This window comes from Gambusia affinis, linkage group LG12, assembly GCF_019740435.1.
Source record: "Gambusia affinis linkage group LG12, SWU_Gaff_1.0, whole genome shotgun sequence".
NCBI lineage: Eukaryota > Metazoa > Chordata > Actinopteri > Cyprinodontiformes > Poeciliidae > Gambusia > Gambusia affinis.
The window spans coordinates 8,050,446-8,073,206 of NC_057879.1; the positions used below are offsets into that span (position 1 = coordinate 8,050,446).

The following is a 22,761-nucleotide window of genomic DNA, read 5'->3' on the forward strand; positions in this document are numbered from 1 at the left end:
GTATCAGTTAATTTCCCTTCACACACTCTTCACATAACCAGTTCTTGGTCTATAAATTAACCCAACCTTGCTGCTATAAAAGCTTCAATTCTGGAAAGGTCACCTGAAGGTTAGGAGTGTTTTATGTGTATTTTTTTAAACTATTCTTCCAGAAGGGCTTTTGAGAGGTCGGACACCGAGCCTGTTACCCAGTCTTTGTTCTAATTTATCACAAAAGGTTTTCTATCATTTTATTACGATTGGAGGTTGTGGAAAACTCCCTGCTGGAACCTGCGTCGTGACATCAGAGACGTTATTAGGAACGTACCACGCACCTGCGCACATTCATGACCGTTGACTTTCAGTGTGCTTTACTAGTAGACACTTGCAGCTCTGTTCCAGCACCTCACTAAATGTTAAACTCTTTGTGTGTACGTGTGCGTTGATGACAATGTAAGTACATAATTCCTTCGTCTGTTTGTGTTTACTACACGCTGTTAGTTCGGTAACTGTGTAACCTTAGTTACCGCGAGATACAATGTATTCAGACGAGGAAATGCCGAACTAACGTTCATTTCTTGGTTTACCGTTACAAGAATAGTTCAGTTTGAGAGCTGTTTAGCAGTACTCCGAATTGTAGTGTTATTTCTACTGTTCTGAAGATGTTTAGGACGGTAAACTAGCTTCCAAATGTAGCATTGAGCGTTTATGGAGCCGTTATGTTCGAGTGGATAATAATTTTCTCGACCTTACGGCGGGAAGAACCGCTTCTGCCATTAGTGGTCTTTATGCGCCACCCTGTGGTCATTAAGTGTACTGCATCCATATGCTCTGTATTATCACTTTGAGTGCCTAGTTCTCACCTATATTATCCTGTTATTACTTGCTACTTGCAGTAATTCTGTTCCTTGTTACATTAATGTTACTGAGGTGTTACATAATTGCAATTACAATTATATATATTGTTAATGTAACTGGATATGTATATTTGATTCCACCTGAAACCGAATATTCTGCATACATTATAATTTGTATATGCATATGTGGAATTTAGATGTACAATATTCTAATTACTCTTTCTGTATATGTTTATCTTGCAGAAACCACACACGTATCCATACACACTCACACACATTCTCACATGATCATCAATAAAGTCCGTAATAACACCTAAAGTAGCAGCTGTTCTCTGACCGGAGCACATAGTCAGTGAGGGCGACTAGCTATCAACGTACGTCCGTCACAAGTGGTCCTTCGAGCGGATTAAGCTCCGCCCACTGCGCTATGGCGACCTTCCCAGGTGAATACGGAGAGGACAACATCCAAGCCCGTCCTCAGAGAATGAGACAGCTCCCACGGCATCTTGGGGACTACGAACTCGGATTCCCAGCCAAACAGCTGTCCCCCTTCGATCAACATCTCCATCAGCCGACCGTGAGTCAACCAGCTAGCCAGCTAGCGTCTGCCGACTTCATCACGCCTGTTTCAACTATGCAAAGTGCAAGCAAAGAGGAGCAATGGCATCGTATGGAAGCACGCCACACAATCGACCTAACCAAACAACTACAGGAGTTGCAGCTCGCAATGGACAATGTTAAGCGACTGTCCTACCCACAAAGTGCTCCAGTGTATCAGCCACCCTATCCTCCACAGTTCACTAGCGTGCCAAAGCTAACCCTGGACAGTCCTGCTAGCAGCCATTGGTCAACACCAGTACACAGCCCCACTCGCTACACTACTGTAGTTGATGGAGAGCCCCCACAGCAGCCAATGTCACAGCACAGCTCCCCATCACGACAGCCTAGTCTTCAACTGCAGACCGGGGAGCCAGGTACACAAGACCAAGCCATGCTTAGCCAGCCAGTTCATCAGGCCTCGGCACAAGTACCGGTTGATAACGGATGGATTTCCAATCCCATCTCCGTACCCCATACTCCAAATAGACAGAATGGACAACTGCTATGGTCTGTGTCACAGCCCATTATGCCTCAGGCTCCGCCAACACAGCCCATTAACCATCTACCTCCTGTCCAACAGAGTAACCCTTTCCCTCATCCTCCTTTCATATATCAGTCCTACCCTCAGTACCCTGCCTATGCACCTGCAGTTCAACACTACCAGCATTACCCATCAGTCCTGCCAGCTACACAAATGACTACAATGCTAGCAAACGCCTAACAGGCAAACCGTCCTACCATCGGAACCTACAGCTCCTGGCATCTTGGAAATGGCCATTGCCTCCTCCTACGGCATTCCAAAGCCCAAGCTTATCCCATTCAGCTCTGGCAAGGAGAGTGACTTCATAATGATGAAGAAGGGACTGGACAGTGTGCTAGGTCCACACAAGCACCTAACTGAGGACTACAAGTACCAAGTACTCCTCGACCTCCTCAAACTACCAAAGCGCCTATCAGGTGGCAAAGAGGTATGTCAGCGACCGAGCGCCATACACCAGTACTATGCACGCCCTTGAACAGCGCTATGGTCAGCAGCGCCAGCTTGTCCAAGGAGAGCTGAAGGCTATCCTGAACTCTCCCCTATCAAGCTAGGTGGCGCACAGGCCTTTGAGGACTTCTCATGCTGTCAGCACCTTAGTGGGCCTGCTAAGTACTATCGATGGTTCCTCTCGAGCTGAGCTGAGATGTGGTTCTCATGTGGACACACTGCTGAGCAAGCTGCCCGCCACCTACAGAGACCGCAGAGTATTGCATAGCTAAAGGGATCATCCGCAGTGGCAGTGACGGACATACACACTCCCTGATTTTGCAGATTGGCTGGAGCATGAGGCACAAGCTATTCAGGTGGCAAGGCGTGCTACAGAAGCATCCACACCTGAAGTCACTCAGCCCGGCGCAGGCACAAGACCGCTAAGAGCCAACCACTTAAGTCTGCTACTATCTATGTGACTAACCAGCCTGATAACTCAAAGACACCACAAGGTTCTGCTATCTTCCCAGCCAGTTCTAATCCCGGCCAAGCATCCAAGAAGCGAGAGCGCTTTAAGCCCTATTGCCCTTACTGCTCCAACCAAGAACACTACCTCAGTGCCTGTACAGAGTTAAGCTAAGCTCAGTACAGCTGAGAAAGGTACTTGGATTAAAGAGAAGAGTAAATGCTGGCGATGTGGGCGTGGACACAAGCCGGAGAGCTGCACATTGAAGAAGCCATGCTCCACCTGCAATGAGCAACACCTTCTTGTCCTGCATGAAGTGGCCACCAAAGCCTGCCAGAGCCTTTTCACAGTTGCTACATCTTCCAGCATGGTGTACGTCAGCCAGTCCAGTCACTCTAGCCGTGTCATGGTGAAGGTCGTCCCTATCCAGCTGCACAGCGGAGGCAAGGCTGGACACTTACGCCATACTAGATGGCGGCTCTGAAAGAACCATTCTCCTTCCGGCCGCTGCCAAGTATCTTGGCCTGCAGAGGAGAATGAGGTTCTATCGCACTATCAGACAAGATGTAGTGAAGCTTAACGGAGCGCGTCGGTGTCATTCGAGGTATGCAACTCTAACAACACTCGAGCAAAATCAGTATCAGTCATGCCTTCACTGCAGATGAGCTCAGTCTTGCAGAACAATCCTGCCCTGCAGAGATGCTCAAGAGGAGGTTTAGCTATCTCCGTGGAGTTCCAGTGCGAAGCTTCAGCTTAGTTCAGCCCTTACTCCTCATCGGCTCCGATCACCCACATCTGATCACTCCTGTGCGTCCGATACTGAGAGGACCTCAAGGTAGTCCAGTAGCTGTGTGCACTCTGCTAGGATGGGCCATACAAGGACCGACCAACTTCCTGCAAGCCCCCTCCACAGAGACGTCATGTCTCCAAGCAGCATTCCAGTCTCCCAATCAAGATCTACATCAGCATGTTGAGATGCTCTGGCAAGTCGACACCCTGCCGTTTCGTTCTGAGAAAGAAGCAACACGCTCCAAGCAAGATCAGCTGGCTGTCAACACACTGGAACAGCGAACTGTCCGTGTCACTGTAGATGGTATAGCTCGCTACGCTACACCTCTACTTCGCAAGTCAACAGCCCCTAAGCTACATGCACTTCCACTAGCAGTGATGCCCTTGCTACGAGCCACAGAGCGACGCTTATCCGGCAACCCTGATCTGGCTAAGGTCTACAACGAAGAGATCCACAGGTTGGAGAGAGCTGGATACGTTGCCAAAATCAGCAGCGATGAAGCAAGCCAGTCAGAGGAGTCCTGGTACATCCCGCACCACATGGTTCACCACAACGGGAAAGCCAGAGTGGTGTTCAATTGTTCGTTCAAGTACCAGCAGACTGCCCTCAACGACATCTTACTTCCTGGACCTAACCTTGGAGCCTCGCTGCTCAGCGTGCTCCTCAGATTCAGAGAGTACCCAGTAGCCATCAGCGGAGACATCCGTGGGATGTTCCATCAAATCCGGTTACTTCCAGAAGACCAACCACTCCTTCGTTTCCTGTGGCGTGACATGGAGAAGGAGCGTAGCCCAGACATCTACGAATGGCGTGTTCTACCTTTCGGGACTACCTGCAGTCCGTGCTGTGCTATATATGCACTACAACAGCATGTCAAGACCAACAGTGCCAGCAATGAAGAGGTCCTGAACTCAGTCAACAACGCCTTCTATGTGGATAACTGCCTCCAGTCTGTCTGCACCCCACAACAGGCCAGACAGCTGATAGACAAGATGAGAGCCCTGCTTGCTGCTGGTGGATTCGACATGAGGCAGTGGGCAAGCAACCGACCAGAAGTAATCGCCCACCTTTCGTCAGAGGCAAGGTCTGAAGGCTGCGAGCTGTGGCTAACAGCAGAGAGAGCGGATCCTCAGGAATCAACCTTAGGTCTACGGTGGCACTGTCCCTCAGACACACTTGGCTACAAGTACCGTCAACCAGTTACCTCCGAGCCTACACTGAGGAACGTGTACAGAGTCCTAGCGTCCCAGTATGACCCACTAGGGTACATTATTCCGTATACCACTCGTGCTAAGGTCCTGATCCAAGCCCTCTGGAGGCACGATCAACAGTGGGATGAACCCATCACCGGAGAACTCCTCTCAGTGTGGCAGAATTGGGAGATCGAACTTCCTCACCTTCAGCACGTCAGCATGCCACGCTGCTACATACCTGTCACCGCGAGTGCTGAACCGTCTAATGTGTCCCTACATGTCTTCTGTGATGCGTCAGAGAAGGCATACGGATCCGTTGCATACCTCCGTATGGAAGATGCAGAAGGACACCCACATGTGTCGTTCGTTATGGCACGATCCAGGGTCGCACCACGGAAGCAACTATCCATGCCTCGCCTGGAACTCAGCGCTGCGTTGACAGGAGCACAGCTCGCCAAACTACTGTGTAACCCAGTGTTTAAAAACACAAGAAAAAAAAGAATAATAATAGATGTTAATTCAATGTCTTATTCTACCAAAAGAACTAAAAGGTAATTACGTAAAAAAAAAAAAAGAAGAAAAAAAAAGTGAAATAGGCCTTTAGTGTTAGTTTCTGTTGGCGGTTTGAGCAGCCAATGGCTGGCGCGGTCTGGTTTCGCGTCGGCCAATGGGGTTGATTGTCCCGCCCCTTTCAACAGCTGGCGGTTGTTTCGTTCGGAGCGCAGCAGACAGGCTTGAGAGCTAACAGCTGACGGTTGCTTCCGCTCAGAACGCTTGAGAACAGCTGACGGTTGCTTCGCTCAGAACGCCTGAGAGCTAACAGCTGACGGTTGTTTCCTTAAAGAGCTTGAAAGAAATTGACAAATCTGGAGGTTGGTAAGGAAATCAATATTAATATAAATTGACTGAATATGTAATTCAAAGTACTAAAATTCGCTTTTATTAGATCTCGAGAGTTTCTGTAAACAGCTGAACCCCGAAAAATAGCCGTTGTCCGCTCGGAGCATCGGTGAGTCATTGCACGCGCTCGACCGTTGGTTAAGAAAATTTGGTGAAAATTGGCTAAAATACTTATTAAATTATCAAATTTTATATAAAATGAAATGAATTGAAAGATTTTGTATTGTTATTGTTGTGTATGTTGTATTTGTTTTATGTAATTGTATTTATTTTAAGATTGAATGTATATTATATTCTTTTTTTAACCACATATAAGCTAATCTCTTTAGTTTTACTAATATGTTGGAAATAATTGTGTTCTGTTAACTTGTTGTTGTACAACATGAAAGAAAAACAATAAGAAGAACTTGAGAAATTATTAAATATAGCTTAAGCTTTAGTGATGCTGGCATCTTATGTGCTAAAATGTTTTACTTTGGCCTTGTTATAGGTCAGGTTTTTTTTTTTTAAAACAATGGGATCAACGGCGGCAATATGGCCGAACATTCCAGCTCTGGACCCACGGCTCTCGCTGGACAAACCTGTGCAAACATGTGGTTGAACCACACAATATAAAAGTGCAACACCATCTCGCCATCCTTGAGGCGGATGAACAGCCTTACAACAGGCAACTAACAACACAGAAAACACACACTCAACAATACACTCCCGCACCCCCATACACAACTCCCGGTTGACCCCGCTGGATCTCACACCCCGGTACCGTATCCGGGTACTCGGGACTCCTGGTGCCCCTCCAAGGATGCGACCTCAATCGCTATACTTGGATGGTTCGCTACTGCAGTCCGGAACTCATTGAAGGCAGCCTCTTCCTCCTCCGTCATCGGTCCATGAACATGATGCTCTCCATCACAGCTATATAGGCTGCAATTAAGCGGTCGATGAGCCCTTCTCTGCGAGAGTCAGGTGTTATTCCTCGGTACCCACTCAGATCTCGGTCCCCAAGCTGGACCAGGAGCCTGTGCGCCACCCACGTGATGGATCTGAATCGGGTCGCCCGTACCGCACCAAGGTCATTTCTGAAGCCATAGTAAATACGACCGTCCACTTCACGAAATGCCTGTTGGACATTGTCCCACTGGTCTGGGTACAGGCGCCTGATTGCCACCCATTCAAAGTTTGGATGGACGTGGATGGCGCGGGCCACTAGGTCAAGGGCTGTAATTCCTGACCCTGCAGCCTGGGCCAGCAGGACTCAGCCGGATGGTCGCCTGGGGACCTCACGGAGCCATCGGGCCATGATAAGGTGCGATTTTCCTCGTGGATCAGATGTCCAAAATTCTGATATGTTAAGGCCACGCCAGAAAATTGGAACATCTGGACCACTGTTGGCATGAGTTGGCAGCTCTCCCATCATCCGTCCGCTTTGCGGTTGCTGATCGCCCTCTGGCAAAGGCGATCAGCATAATAAAGATGCCATATAGACACCGCCATGCTCCCGGCATTCAGGGTGTAATATGAGCCGGATGAGTTGAAGCTTCTTCAGGGAGGCCTCGTGTCCCATGCCCCGCCGCTTATCGTGAACCCTGCAAGATCCTGGTCGGCCATCCTGGCTATGCCGCCTGAGAACCAGCCAGCATCGCGCAATCGCTATGTTCCGTCCTGCAATACCTCTCCAGCTCTGCTCGAGCCTCGGTTCAGGCAGGAACTGTCGTGACGGGAAGATTGGGTGCTATCGCCTATCTGTTGTCGCAAACGCTGCTCTATCTACCCTCAGGCGCATAGCACGCCAATCATGGCGAGATGCTCCACCGCAAAACCCTGGCCGCCCATTACCTCCAAGGTGAATGGCTCCATATTTAGGTATGGAAACATACACGGAGCACTCCACCGCCTGTACTAGTGCAACACTTCTGGGCCCCACCCACTTCAGATGTACATGGTCCCCTGGGCCTGTACGGGTGCTGGTGCCTCCGTCCTCTTCCCCAGGGTACTCCTCGTAGGTATACGAGAAGCCATTCCCGTCGGTGTCGTACTCGTGTCCCTCACCCCCTAGGTCTTCAGGAAACTCCTGTTGACCTTCATCAAACTCGGGGTCGGGTCCGTGCTCCTGCCTGAACGGGTTGGGGGCGGGGCGTCGGCCACCCGGAGGATGACCTCCAGGACTATCTGCAGGTCCTCTGCCGGGTTCTCCTCTCGGAGTGCCACCCCTTCCAGAACTCCCTGCTGGGGATCCTCGGGCTGAATGAGTGGCGAGAGCCCCACGCTGCCACCGTTGATTATCTAACAGTGAACTAATAGCGAGATAAACAAGACTTTTTAACCAATGTGATTGTTATAGGTCAGGTTTTTTTTTTTTAAAACAATGGGATCAACGGCGGCAATATGGCCGAACATTCCAGCTCTGGACCCACGGCTCTCGCTGGACAAACCTGTGCAAACATGTGGTTGAACCACACAATATAAAAGTGCAACACCATCTCGCCATCCTTGAGGCGGATGAACAGCCTTACAACAGGCAACTAACAACACAGAAAACACACACTCAACAATACACTCCCGCACCCCCATACACAACTCCCGGTTGACCCCGCTGGATCTCACACCCCGGTACCGTATCCGGGTACTCGGGACTCCTGGTGCCCCTCCAAGGATGCGACCTCAATCGCTATACTTGGATGGTTCGCTACTGCAGTCCGGAACTCATTGAAGGCAGCCTCTTCCTCCTCCGTCATCGGTCCATGAACATGACCGTCGTTCTCCATCACAGCTATATAGGCTGCAATTAAGCGGTCGATGAGCCCTTCTCTGCGAGAGTCAGGTGTTATTCCTCGGTACCCACTCAGATCTCGGTCCCCAAGCTGGACCAGGAGCCTGTGCGCCACCCACGTGATGGATCTGAATCGGGTCGCCCGTACCGCACCAAGGTCATTTCTGAAGCCATAGTAAATACGACCGTCCACTTCACGAAATGCCTGTTGGACATTGTCCCACTGGTCTGGGTACAGGCGCCTGATTGCCACCCATTCAAAGTTTGGATGGACGTGGATGGCGCGGGCCACTAGGTCAAGGGCTGTAATTCCTGACCCTGCAGCCTGGGCCAGCAGGACTCGCAGCCGGATGGCCGCCTGGGGGACCTCACGGAGCCATCGGGCCATGATAAGGTGCGCATTTTCCTCGTGGATCAGATGTCCAAAATTCTGATATGTTAAGGCCACGTCAGAAAATTGGAACATCTGGACCACTGTTGGCATGAGTTGGCGCAGCTCTCCCATCATCCGGTCCGCTTTGCGGTTGCTGATCGTCCCCCGCGTGGCAAAGGCGATCAGCATAATAAAGATGCCATATAGACACCGCTGGCGTTCCCGGCATTCAGGGTGTAATATGAGCCGGCGGATGAGTTGAAGCTTCTCTTCTAGGGAGGCCTTCGTGTCCCATGCCCCGGCCGCTTTATCGTAAACCCCTGCAAGATCCTGGTCGGCCATCCTGGCTATGCCGTCTGAGAACCAGCCAGCATCGCGCAATCGTTGCGTGTCCTGCAATACCCTCTCCAGCTCTGCTCGAGCCTCGTGTTCAGGCAGGAACTGTCGCACGGGAAGATTGGGTGCTATCGCCTCCGCGATTATCTGTTGTCGCACCAACGCTGGCTGGTCTCTATCTACCCTCAGGGCGCATAGCACGCCAATCATGGCGAGATGCTCCACCGCAAAACCCTGGCCGCCCATTACCTCCAAGGTGAATGGCTCCATATTTAGGTATGGAAACATACACGGGAGCACTCCACCGCCCTGTACTAGTGCCGCGAACACTTCGGCGTTGTCGGCTGGGCCCCACCTGCGCACGGGTACATGGTCCCCTGGGCCTGTACGGGTGCTGGTGCCTCCGTCCTCTTCCCCAGGGTACTCCTCGTAGGTATACGAGAAGCCATTCCCGTCGGTGTCGTACCCCTAGGTCTTCAGGAAACTCCTGTTGACCTTCATCAAACTCGGGGTCGGGTCCGTGCTCCTGCCTGAACGGGTTGGGGGCGGGGCGTCGGCCACCCGGAGGATGACCTCCAGGACTATCTGCAGGTCCTCTGCCGGGTTCTCCTCTCGGAGTGCCACCCCTTCCAGAACTCCCTGCTGGGGATCCTCGGGCTGAATGAGTGGCGAGAGCCCCACGCTGCCACCGTCCTGCCATACTGATTATCTAACAGTGAACTAATAGCGAGATAAACAAGACTTTTTAACCAATGTGATTGTTATAGGTCAGGTTTTTTTTTTTAAAACAATGGGATCAACGGCGGCAATATGGCCGAACATTCCAGCTCTGGACCCACGGCTCTCGCTGGACAAACCTGTGCAAACATGTGGTTGAACCACACAATATAAAAGTGCAACACCATCTCGCCATCCTTGAGGCGGATGAACAGCCTTACAACAGGCAACTAACAACACAGAAAACACACACTCAACAATACACTCCCGCACCCCCATACACAACTCCCGGTTGACCCCGCTGGATCTCACACCCCGGTACCGTATCCGGGTACTCGGGACTCCTGGTGCCCCTCCAAGGATGCGACCTCAATCGCTATACTTGGATGGTTCGCTACTGCAGTCCGGAACTCATTGAAGGCAGCCTCTTCCTCCTCCGTCATCGGTCCATGAACATGACCGTCGTTCTCCATCACAGCTATATAGGCTGCAATTAAGCGGTCGATGAGCCCTTCTCTGCGAGAGTCAGGTGTTATTCCTCGGTACCCACTCAGATCTCGGTCCCCAAGCTGGACCAGGAGCCTGTGCGCCACCCACGTGATGGATCTGAATCGGTCGCCGTGCATCGCACCAAGGTCATTTCTGAAGCCATAGTAAATACGACCGTCCACTTCACGAAATGCCTGTTGGACATTGTCCCACTGGTCTGGGTACAGGCACCTGATTGCCACCCATTCAAAGTTTGGATGGACGTGGATGGCGCGGGCCACTAGGTCAAGGGCTGTAATTCCTGACCCTGCAGCCTGGGCCAGCAGGACTCGCAGCCGGATGGCCGCCTGGGGGACCTCACGGAGCCATCGGGCCATGATAAGGTGCGCATTTTCCTCATGGATCAGATGTCCAAAATTCTGATATGTTAAGGCCACGTCAGAAAATTGGAACATCTGGACCACTGTTGGCATGAGTTGGCGCAGCTCTCCCATCATCCGGTCCGCTTTGCGGTTGCTGATCGTCCCCCGCGTGGCAAAGGCGATCAGCATAATAAAGATGCCATATAGACACCGCTGGCGTTCCCGGCATTGTAATATGTAATATGTAATATGAGCCGGCGGATGAGTTGAAGCTTCTCTTCTAGGGAGGCCTTCGTGTCCCATGCCCCGGCCGCTTTATCGTAAACCCCTGCAAGATCCTGGTCGGCCATCCTGGCTATGCCGTCTGAGAACCAGCCAGCATCGCGCAATCGTTGCGTGTCCTGCAATACCCTCTCCAGCTCTGCTCGAGCCTCGGGTTCAGGCAGGAACTGTCGCACGGGAAGATTGGGTGCTATCGCCTCCGCGATTATCTGTTGTCGCACCAACGCTGGCTGGTCTCTATCTACCCTCAGGGCGCATAGCACGCCAATCATGGCGAGATGCTCCACCGCAAAACCCTGGCCGCCCATTACCTCCAAGGTGAATGGCTCCATATTTAGGTATGGAAACATACACGGGAGCACTCCACCGCCCTGTACTAGTGCCGCGAACACTTCGGCGTTGTCGGCTGGGCCCCACCTGCGCACGGGTACATGGTCCCCTGGGCCTGTACGGGTGCTGGTGCCTCCGTCCTCTTCCCCAGGGTACTCCTCGTAGGTATACGAGAAGCCATTCCCGTCGGTGTCGTACTCGTGTCCCTCACCCCCTAGGTCTTCAGGAAACTCCTGTTGACCTTCATCAAACTCGGGGTCGGGTCCGTGCTCCTGCCTGAACGGGTTGGGGGCGGGGCGTCGGCCAACCGGAGGATGACCTCCAGGACTATCTGCAGGTCCTCTGCCGGGTTCTCCTCTCGGAGTGCCACCCATCCTCGGGCTGAATGAGTGGCGTGAGCCCCACGCTGCCACCGTCCTGCCATACTGATTATCTAACAGTGAACTAATAGCGAGATAAACAAGACTTTTTAACCAATGTGATTGGATTATCTCCCTTAAGACTTCTTCAAAATCCTTCCCACTTAACTTAGCTAAGGTCTTTAGTTCAGTGAGGTAGGTATCAGTTACACTGCCCCCTACGGTTTTTGTGTAAACATCTGTTAGGGCGCGGACACAGTATTTAACATCTGGATTTTCAGCTGATGGATACAGGTAAGGCAATGCAGGTGTTAGCTCCTGAACAGCTAAATCAGAGCTAAACTCCACGACACAGTTCTGGTAAAACTCAGATGAGCTATCATCGACTGTTAGTGTCCTACTTATTGTACCACATTGTCGCAAGTAGTCAAAAACATCATCATCCTTTTCAGATCCAGTTAAACCACTGACAATGACTGCATTTGGTATCTTAATTCCTAATTTTGCAATGAAATCCATAGTACCAATGTGTTAACAGACAAAATTCAAATTGTTGTTCCACTGTTGTCACACAACTAGGCTCCTGGCTGGCTCGCCAAATTTTTGTAACAAGCAACCCACAAAAACAGGTTAATTATATATATATATATATATATATATATAAGAAGTTGGGCCTAATCAGAAGATTTTAAATTCGAGAGAACCCAGGTGTGAGCAACAACAGAACACACACAGTGTCTACAAGAAAACAGCAAAATTTAATATAATAAACAATGGTGGATCCACATTTAAAACAGACAAACAAATACTGCGCGCTTTTTAAAAAAAAAATAAATAAATAAATAAATTGAATACTTCGGTCTCCAATGAGTCAATTGTTCAGTCTCAGTCTCTCAGCTGGTGACCAGTCGGGTCACTATCTACCCGTGCGCCTGGTCCTCTGGGCTGGGGCTCGCCATCCAGGTTCAGGAGAAGAGGGTCTTGGAATCTTTGGCCCTCCAAGCCAAAAGTGTATCAAACAAGCTAAAAAAAAAACCTGACCTGTAACAAGGCCAAAGTAAAACATCTTAGCACATAAGATGCCAGCATCACTAAAGCTTAAGCTATATTTAATAATTTCTCAAGTTCTTCTTATTGTTTTTCTTTCATGTTGTACAACAACAAGTTTTAAGTACACAATTATTTCCAACATATTAGTAAAACTAAATAGATTAGCTTATATGTGGTTAAAAAAAATATAATATACATTCAATCTTAAAATAAATGCAATTACATAAAACAAATACAACATACACAACAATAACAATACAAAATCTTACAATCCATTTTAATTTATATAAAATTTGATAATTTAATAAGTATTTTAGCCAATTTTCACCAAATTTTCTTAACCAACGGTCGAGCGCGTGCAATGACTCACCGATGCTCCGAGCTGTCAACGGCTATTTTTCGGGGTTCAGCTGTTTACAGGGGAAACTCTCCGAGATCTAATAAAACGAATTTAGTACTTTGAATTACATATTCAGTCAATTTATATTAATATTGATTTCCTTACCAACCTCCAGATTTGTCAATTTCTTTCAAGCTCTTTAAGGAAACAACCGTCAGCTGTTAGCTCTCAGGCGTTCTGAGCGAAGCAACCGTCAGCTGTTCTCAAGCGTTCTGAGCGGAAGCAACCGTCAGCTGTTAGCTCTCAAGCCTGTCTGCTGCGCCCGAAGCAAACAACCGCCAGCTGTTGAAAGGGCGGGACAATCAACCCCATTGGCCGACGCAGACCAGATCCAGCCATTGGCTGCTCAAACCGCCAACAGAAACTAACACTAAAGGCCTATTTCACTTTTTTTTTCTTTTTTTTTTTTTTACGTAATTACCTTTTAGTTCTTTTGGTAGAATAAGACATTGAACTGGTCACCAGCTGAGAGACTGAGACTGAACAATTGACTCATTGGAGACCGAAGTATTCAATTTATTTATTTATTTATTTTTTTAAAAAAAGCGCGCAGTATTTGTTTGTCTGTTTTAAATGTGGATCCACCATTGTTTATTATATTAAATTTTGCTGTTTTCTTGTAGACACTGTGTGTGTTCTGTTGTTGCTCACACCTGGGTTCTCTCGAATTTAAAATCTTCTGATTAGGCCAACTTATATATATATATATATATATATATATATATATATATATATATATATATATATATATATATATATATATATATATATATATATATTAATTAACCTGTTTTTGTGGGTTGCTTGTTACAACTGCACTCCGAGCTCACTCTAACTATGAGTCACACCGTCATGTGGTCAGACTCTACCACGGTGCTCAGTTGGATCCGGTCTGACTCAGCTCAATACAAGGTGTTTGTTGGAACTCGCATAGCGGAGATCCAAGAACACACAAACACTAATGACTGGAGGTACGTTCCCTCCGACCAGAACCCAGCTGATGACATCACTCGGGGGAAGTCACTACACCAGCTCGCTCAGCCTACCCGCTGGAACAATGGTCCTGCTTTCCTGTATGAATCCCCCAGCCAGTGGCCGGAGAACTTGGTGGCGAAAGCAGAAGATACAGTAGAGCTCAGGAAGTCCATGTTCTGTGGTCAGGTTACAGTCTCTGACACCTATCCTGATCCACTGCAGTACACGACCTGGTCTGACCTAGTAGATGCTACTTACCGGTCTCAACACGGGGCGGCTGTGGCTCCTATGCCCGCTTCAGCTCAGACGAGACAGAAGTAGCTCTCCTGAAGCGGGTGCAAGCAGATAGCTTCCCTGAGGAACTCAGTGCTCTGCAACACGACCGCCCAATCCGACCTAGCAGTCGCCTCAGCTCTCTCTCACCAGAGTACGACCAGATACTTGGTCTGATTAGAGTAGGAGGTCGCCTCCGCAAAGCTGATGATTTACCCGAAGACTCAATCCACCCGGTCGTCCTAGCACCAGAGCACCCCATCACTCAGCTCCTAGTTAAAGACTTCGATGATCGTCTCCTACACGCTGGTCCAGAGCGAGTCTTCGGAGATTAGGAGGTCATACTGGGTCCTCAGAGGCCGCCAAGCTATCAAGAAACACCAACGACACTGTGTTGAGTGTCGCAGATGGCAAGTGTTTCACGATCCCCAAGATGGCTGATCTACCTGCTGCGGCGTCTTCGTATTAACAAGCCACCATTTTGGTCCACTGGAGTGGACTGTTTCGGCCCATACACTACCAAGTTGGGACGGCGCCACGAGAAACGTTGGGGCATCTTGTTCAAATGTCTCACAACCCGCTGTATCCATCTTGATCTAATGCCAAGTATGGACACGGACTCCTTTCTTCTGCTCCGCCGCTTCATAGCACGTAGGGGCAAACCCTATGAGATACTCTGCGACAGGGGTACCAATTTCCGTGGTGGTGAGAGAGAGCTCCAACAATCCTTTGCCGCACTTGAGCCATCGCTCAAGGAACAGCTGGCCAAACAGTGCATCCTATTCAAATTCAATCCCCCTCTTGCTCCACACTTTGGAGGAGTGTGGGAGAGGGAGATTAAGTCGGCCAAAGCCTCCCTCCAGACAGTCCTGAAGGACCAAGTTCTGCCAGAGGAAGCTCTAATGACTGTACTCATTGAAGTCGAGGGCATCCTCAATTCTAAGCCCTTAGGCTACGCATCTTCCGACTTGGCCGATCCTCACCCTAAAACCCCCAATCTCCTCCACATGGGACGAGATGCTTCACTCCCTCAGGCAGTTTACGGCTCCAGTGATCTACTAGGACGACGTCGATGGCGGCATAGTCAGGTACTTGCCGACCTCTTCTGGAGTCACTTCATCCGTAATTACCTGCCTGGCCTACAGCCACGCCAGAAGTGGAGAACTACTACCCCAGACCTGGTAGTGGGCACCGTCGTCATGGTGCTCGACTCACAGCTCCCAAGGGCGCTATGGCCCATTGGGCGTATCACCCGTATCATCCCCAGCGACGACGGTAAGGTGCGAGTTGCAGAGGTAGACATCAAGGGTAACCTCTACACCCGTCCCGTCGCCAAGTTGGTCGAACTTCCAGAGATGCCTGACGACTGAGAACCCAGCTGTGCCGATCCAGCAGAGACTTTCCTGGTCTACGTATTCGCTCCACGAATCCGGGGGCGGCTGTGGAAAACTCCCTGCTGGAACCTGCGTCGTGACATCAGAGACGTTATTAGGAACGTACCACGCGCCTGCGCACATTCATGACCGTTGACTTTCAGTGTGCTTCACTAGTAGACACTTGCAGCTCTGTTCCAGCACCTCACTAAAATGTTGAACTCTTTGTGTGTACGTGTGCGTTGATGACAATGTAAGTACATAATTCCTTCGTCTGTTTGTGTTTACTACACGCTGTTAGTTCGGTAACTGTGTAACCTTAGTTACCGCGAGATACAATGTATTCAGACGAGGAAATGCCGAACTAACGTTCATTTCCTGGTTTACCGTTACAAGAATAGTTCAGTTTGAGAGCTGTTTAGCAGTACTCCGAATTGTAGTGTTATTTCTACTGTTCTGAAGATGTTTAGGACGGTAAACTAGCTTCCAAATGTAGCATTGAGCGTTTATGGAGCCGTTATGTTCGAGTGGATAATAATTTTCTCGACCTTACGGCGGGAAGAACCGCTTCTGCCATTCGTGGTCTTTATGCGCCACCCTGTGGTCATTAAGTGTACTGCATCCATATGCTCTGTATTATCACTTTGAGTGCCTAGTTCTCACCTATATTATCCTGTTATTACTTGCTACTTGCAGTAATTCTGTTCCTTGTTACATTAATGTTACTGAGGTGTTACATAATTGCAATTACAATTATATATATTGTTAATGTAACTGGATATGTATATTTGATTCCACCTGAAACCGAATATTCTGCATACATTATAATTTGTATATGCATATGTGGAATTTAGATGTACAATATTCTAATTACTCTTTCTGTATATGTTTATCTTGCAGAAACCACACACGTATCCATACACACTCACACACACTCTCACATGATCATCAATAAAGTCCGTAATAACACCTAAAGTCGCAGCTGTTCTCTGACCGGAGCACATAGTCAGTGAGGGAGCGACTAGCTATCAACGTACACGTCCGTCACAGAGGTGTTTTCCAAAGTCAAAAGAATTGAGGATGAGATTAGTGGATGCAAATATTATTTATGCTGCAGGAACACAGAATTGCATTAAATGGAGTGTTTCCCAACCGTGTTCCTCAAGGCACACGGTCCAACATGTGTTAAAGGTCTCCCTGCTTTAATGTGCCTGATTAAACGGATTGAAGTTCAACAAACGCCTGTTAATCAGTCATCAATTGAAATCAAGCATGGTTTTCGGTTTTGCTTACACAAAAACCGAACAAAATTTTAAAAAGTATTGTCTTTCTCGTTAACTTTCTTTTTTTAATCACTCAAGTTTATTTGTATAGCACATTTCAGCAACACGGAAGTGCTTTATTTACATCGAGCAAACATTTAAAAAAACGTCATCATAAACAAATCATACAGTCAACACTTGTGAAAACCAAAAACAGACATTACATTTTCGTTGGCCAGGAACTTGTAAAACATGTCCTAGATTATTCCTTTTGTTTTTACTTTACTAAAAAGCGACAAAAGAACCTTTAAACCTCCCCGTTTCTTCGCTAATAAATTATGGCTCCGAGTGAACAAAGTTAACCGTATCTTATTTTTACGAAAGTCCTCTAACGCAGCACCAGCTTCTACTTCCATCCCTTAGAGGGCGCTAGTAGTTTTACATTAACGAACATGCTTGTTTAGTGTCTCTTGTCAACTTTAGGCTGTAAAAAGACCAATACGTTAAATTTCATTATCAAAACGGACTTTATGTAGCTGTTGTTAACTCTAAATCACCAAACATTATCTCATTTAAGTAATTTTAATATGTGTTCGGCCGCAGCATCATGCTAACCGTCTGTTTGCTCTTAGTTAGCTAGCTAGCTGCTAGCGACTATTGATACAGATGTTAGCCCCAGTTTGTGAGCTGAATAGAGGAATAGCTTCTCAAAAAGTGATAGTTTGACTCGAGAAACAAATCTAAATGGATCTCAAGTTTTACTCTGAGCTGTCGGATGACTGTCCTGCAAATGTTGACAGTGAGTTTATGGACACCCAGCCATACGGCGGATACTCTGAGGAGAACAAGGTAACGTTACATCCGAGGATGCCTGGTTATAAACCGTCTCTGCTGTACTGCGGTTGGGTAAATTTTATTTGTTTATCTGTTGCAGTTTTCTGAAGGCAGCGACAGTTATCTAACCATTAGTGGAGCGGGGCATCATTTCCTATCAGCAGAGGTTAGCGAGTGACTTCATTGATGACTAATTTTTAGTCGTGTTTTTACCCATCTCTGTCTCTCTCTGTGTGTGTTTGTGTGTTTTTTCCAGATACAGCAGACATTTCACACTCCTAGTCTCGGGGATGAGGTGTTCGAGATCCCACCGATATCCCTGGATCCAGACCAGGCTCTCAGCCTCAGCGAGGCAGTGTCCCACTTTGACCTGACCGACGGCTCAGACGACACCAGCGGGTCTTCTGGCTCCAGGAGCCTGGTGAGCAACCTGGTGGTGGAGGCCAATGATCCGTCGTTCGCCTCCACCTTTGGGTCTCAGGGTCTGGAGAGGCTGAACCTCGGGACAATGGGTCAAGCTGGAGGGGGGCCCCTGCTTAGCTCCTCTGCCCTGGTGAGTTCTGAGATCAGTCAGTCAGTCAATCAGTCAAATCTGAATGCTGTTTGAAACCTGGATTTTTTTTCTCTCTCTCTCTTTATTTTCTCTTCAGGAGATGGGGAACTCCAGTGGCTCACATTTCAGCCGTTCTCCTCCCATGACCATCGATGTTCAGCTGAGCGAATTAGGTCACGGTCTCCTGGAAGGCAGCCAGCTGACCGGCATGAACCCGTCAGACCTGACGCTGGGGCTCGGGGGAAGTAACCCGGCCCATCATCTGGATGCACCAGAGGAGCCGCTGCTAATATCCTCGTCTCCAGTCGGTTCCCTGCAGGACGAGGACATGGATGACTTCAAGGTAAGGAGGATTATATGCAGTGGATTGTAAACGTTGTCACGTTCCAATCAAACTTCAAATTGTTGTCTTTTTATATTTAAAAAAAAATAAAAAATTTATTCAGTTAATCAAATAATTTACTATTCCTACTTCAAAGCACTGAGACAATTTCAACAACTTGACTGAAAAGGTACAAGTAGAAGCAGAAGGCGTATATTTATGCCTGTCCTTCTCATCAAATTAAACTAGAACGCCCCTCCTTAAATCATTCCAACTTATAAAAACCCCAAACAAATCACTTCTTGTAGGTAAAATCACTTCACAGAAACATAAAATGAAAGAAAACAATCCAAAACAGATGCATGTTAAGGTTTTTACCCCTGTAACCGTCAGATATTTCCTTATCAATATTTTGAAATCTCATAATGAACTACACTCTCATAAGTCCAACATCATGAAAACAACTTTTCCTTTCCATTTTTTATTTTTCTGTTTAGCACAATGTTTTGTAAATTTACAAACATGTTGCAAATCATTAGAGATCCATTAATATCATCTGCAAACAATTGAGAATCCTTTTTTTTTTTTTTTTTTTTTTTTTGATTGACCAACACAAAGTAAAAACTTTCCTTTCTTTTCATCCTCAAGTCCTACTTTGTTTGGATCTATCACATCAATTCCTAATAATTTATATTAATGTTTTTATTTTTAACTGTCTAATTCACTGATAAAAAAAAAATAAAAATTGACCCACCTTCTTTCTTCCTACAGAGAAGTGTGCTGGTGGACTCCCCCGTGTCCATCTCCTCCTCCCCGGTCCTATCCCACATGTCCCCCTACCCCTCGTCCCCGTCCTCTTCCTCCCCGGCGGCAGCGGCCAGGCGGGTCGGAGGGAAACCCGCCGCTCTGGCCTCAGCAGTCGAATCAGCGGCGGGAGGAAAGAAAGGAAGGAAGAAGAAGGATCCCAACGAGCCGCAGAAGCCCGTCTCGGCGTACGCTCTGTTTTTCAGAGACACCCAGTCGGCCATTAAGGGCCAGAACCCCAACGCCTCCTTTGGGGAGGTGTCAAAGATCGTGGCGTCCATGTGGGACAGCCTGGCGGACGATCAGAAACAGGTGCTCCGTTTGCCTTCTATTGATATCTGGAGGATTAACGTCTAGAAACAGGAATAGGGCAATGTGGCTTAGAAATGAAGTCAGCTTTCTTTTGTACCAGATCTGATTTTAGTCTTTTCTTGTTTTTTTTTTTCTTTTGTCTGGTTTCTTTTCTTAAAAATGAAATGACAGAAAATGTTTTCAAAAAGTGTCTCTCATGTCAGTTATCGCTCCTGAGTTGAATGACGGAGAATTAGAGCGAGAACATAGTCATATTAGCAAAAGAAAAATCGACTCAATTTTACCAGGAAAAGCTTTTTAAAATTGTTTTTGTTGAGAGTAAAGTTGATTTATCAGCATCTGATGAAACAGTCAGGTTCTGTGGTTGTTTCTTTGAAATAGACACAGTTGTTCACACGATTGTTTAAAGTCCTGATGCTGATGTGTTGAGACTAAATATTATCTGTAAAAAATATTTTGTCTTTTATGTTGGAGTTCTTATAAGATTCAGACTTTATTCTGGTAAAATTACAACTTCATTCTCATAATTATATCTAAAAAAAAAGTAACCTGGCCTTAATATTCCACTGCATTGTGGACCTGAACTCAAAGTCCAATTAAACAGCAGCTGTAAAACAAGATGGCCGCCCTGGTTGCGCCGACATCTCTCTGACCTTTTGAATCCCAGGAGAAGAGAAAAGAAACAAACACATTTTCCAAGAATTCAATTAATCGATTAGATCGATTTCTCGCTCAGCTCTAATCCAGAACGACGGTTTGTTGTTTCCTGCAGGTTTACAAAAAGAAAACGGAAGCAGCCAAGAAGGAGTACCTGAAGGCGCTGGCAGCGTACAAAGCCAGCCAGCTGTCTCAGGTAACGCCATGCTGTCCTGTGAAGGAACAACAATTCAGTGTCTCGGTCTCCCACTGATATCCCAATGACCTGGATTCCCTCCCTGCAGCCGGCCGCTGTGGAGATGGAGACGTCCCCTCCTGTGGTGGATCTGACCCTGGTAGCCCCTCCTCCTGCGGCCCAGCAGACCCTTCTCCTGCCCTCAGCCAGCAGCAGCAGCATGGAGGCCAACATCATCCTGGACGTTCCTCCCCAGGTGGCTCCAAACCCAGCCGGCGCTCCAAGCACCATCCTGCCTCCGACCCAGACCGTCACCAAGATCATCATCCCCAAGCATCTGCTGCAGGCCGGGGGCCAGGTGGTGACGCTGTTATCCGGAGGGGTCGGCGCCGTGCAGCCCACCCTCCTGGTGTCCAGCGCCGCCCGCCAGCCGCCGCCTCTGCAGCAGATGCAGAACGCGCCGCCCCCGCCGCGGCTTCAGCAGATGGCGCCGGCCCCGCCGCCGTTGCAGGCCAAACCTAGAGAGGGAGCGACGACGACGCTGGGCCAGCCGGTCACCATGGCGGCGACGCCTCCACCTCCGCTCCAGATCAAAATAGTCCCTGCGCCGGTTCAGGACAGGTTGGCCACCAGCGTAGTCGCACCTGCTGCCACCGCCGCCGCGGCGGCTGCTGCTGCAGCTACCACAGTGCGACCGGTGCAAGACGAGAGTTCTGCTGCAGCTACAGGCGACGACGACATCACAGAGATTCTGGATTCAGACGAGGTAAACCTCCGACTCCGACCAGCTTCCATGCAGCCTTCGTATTTCTGACATTGGGTTGCCATGTCCACCATGTTGACCGAAAGGTTTGATCGATGTTTGCGAGTTAGGTGGCTTCTGAAGGCTGCAGTGGTTTGTAAGCAGGGATTAGAATAAAAAGCAGTGGAATACAAATGCATGCCACACTTTCCAGATCTATAGCTTTAAAAAAATAAAGTTGAGATGCAAGTTATCAACTAATGATTGAAGCGGGTTAATTATGTGCATCCCTAATCCAAACTGTCAAATGTAGCAATAATCTGAAACTCTACCACACATGTATCGGTAAACGCATGATCTCCTGCTGCAGCGCAGCGTTCACATGTGCAAACGCTGTGCTCCTGTTTCCAGGACGTGATGGAGGTGAGCGCGTCCGCCGGCGCCACCTCTGTGAAGAGCATGTGTGTGAGAGTGGGCTGCACAAACCTGGCCATCGACAGCGAGGACTGGGACCAGGAGTACTGCAGCAACGAGTGCGTGGCCACTCACTGCCGGTGAGCAGACGTCCTCTCGTTTGTTTTTCACTTTTTGTTTCGTTTTGAGCCATCAGAATTAAGCAGAAAATGTAAAAAATTCCAACATGTCCTTGTTTCGTAGGGATGTCTTCAAGGCGTGGTGCTCCATCCAGAACCAGAACCTGGGGACAGTGAAGTGAAGAGCGCCCTCTACTGATCGACACAGACACAACAACTGATATTTATCAGCTACTATTTTGCCAGTAACACTAGTTAGCTGAAAAAAATCAGTTTTTGTTTTTTGAAAAAGTGGAACAAAGATAAGTGGTGACTATTGTCAATGCTTTGGATGTGAATTGTAGTTTAGCAGTGAGTTTTCTGGGGGAAGAAATGACAAGTGTCAGTAAATCCGATCCAGACGTGGAGACAGCCAACGCCGTTACTGGAGGATCTAATGGCAGCTAGTACAGTATGAAAAGTCAGTTACTTTTTTTTAAAGACAGAAAATTAAAAACAAATAAAAAAAATGATTCCCAGTGGTGAACAAAATAAAAAGCTCCAGACCAGGTTAGCATTAAATGCCTTCATTTGTTTGTATATGTTTGGTATTTGATGATGGCTTTCCATGTGGGCTAATGCCATTTTTGTATGATCTATTAATCAGGCAGTTTAGTTGTTTCTAAATTCTCATGTTTTTTTTTTTTTTAAATAAACAAAAATAGCCTGTAGCAGAGGACCATT

General features: G+C 48.0%; 2 protein-coding genes and 1 long non-coding RNA gene across 4 annotated transcripts; 2 read left to right on the forward strand and 1 right to left on the reverse strand.

Moving 5' to 3' along the window:
* Positions 1-3,521: 3,521 nt before the first annotated feature.
* LOC122841353 lies at positions 3,522-14,806 on the forward strand. The gene is made up of 3 exons (XM_044134619.1): positions 3,522-5,317; positions 14,037-14,515; positions 14,602-14,806. Exons 1-3 carry the CDS (start codon positions 3,572-3,574, stop codon positions 14,804-14,806), a joined length of 2,430 nt encoding a protein of 809 aa, XP_043990554.1. The 5' UTR covers positions 3,522-3,571.
* On the reverse strand, positions 12,593-13,477 carry LOC122840727. Its single transcript, XR_006372279.1, has 3 exons — positions 13,333-13,477; positions 13,194-13,260; positions 12,593-12,809 (listed from the first exon to the last, which is right to left on the reverse strand). It is a non-coding gene; the product is annotated as an uncharacterized LOC122840727 (long non-coding RNA).
* Positions 14,807-15,503: 697 nt separating the features above from the next.
* tox4a (TOX high mobility group box family member 4 a) lies at positions 15,504-22,748 on the forward strand. 2 transcript variants are annotated; one of them, XM_044133314.1, is made up of 10 exons: positions 15,504-16,097; positions 16,745-17,955; positions 18,041-18,106; positions 18,197-18,493; positions 18,591-18,836; positions 19,587-19,931; positions 20,704-20,784; positions 20,873-21,529; positions 21,917-22,059; positions 22,163-22,748. In XM_044133314.1, exons 2-10 carry the CDS (start codon positions 17,851-17,853, stop codon positions 22,218-22,220), a joined length of 1,998 nt encoding a protein of 665 aa, XP_043989249.1. In that variant the 5' UTR covers positions 15,504-16,097; positions 16,745-17,850; the 3' UTR covers positions 22,221-22,748. The 2 variants fall into 2 exon arrangements, with proteins under 2 accessions (XP_043989249.1, XP_043989248.1); XM_044133313.1 differs by having other exon boundaries at positions 15,504-17,955.
* The last annotated feature ends 13 nt before the right edge of the window (positions 22,749-22,761 follow it).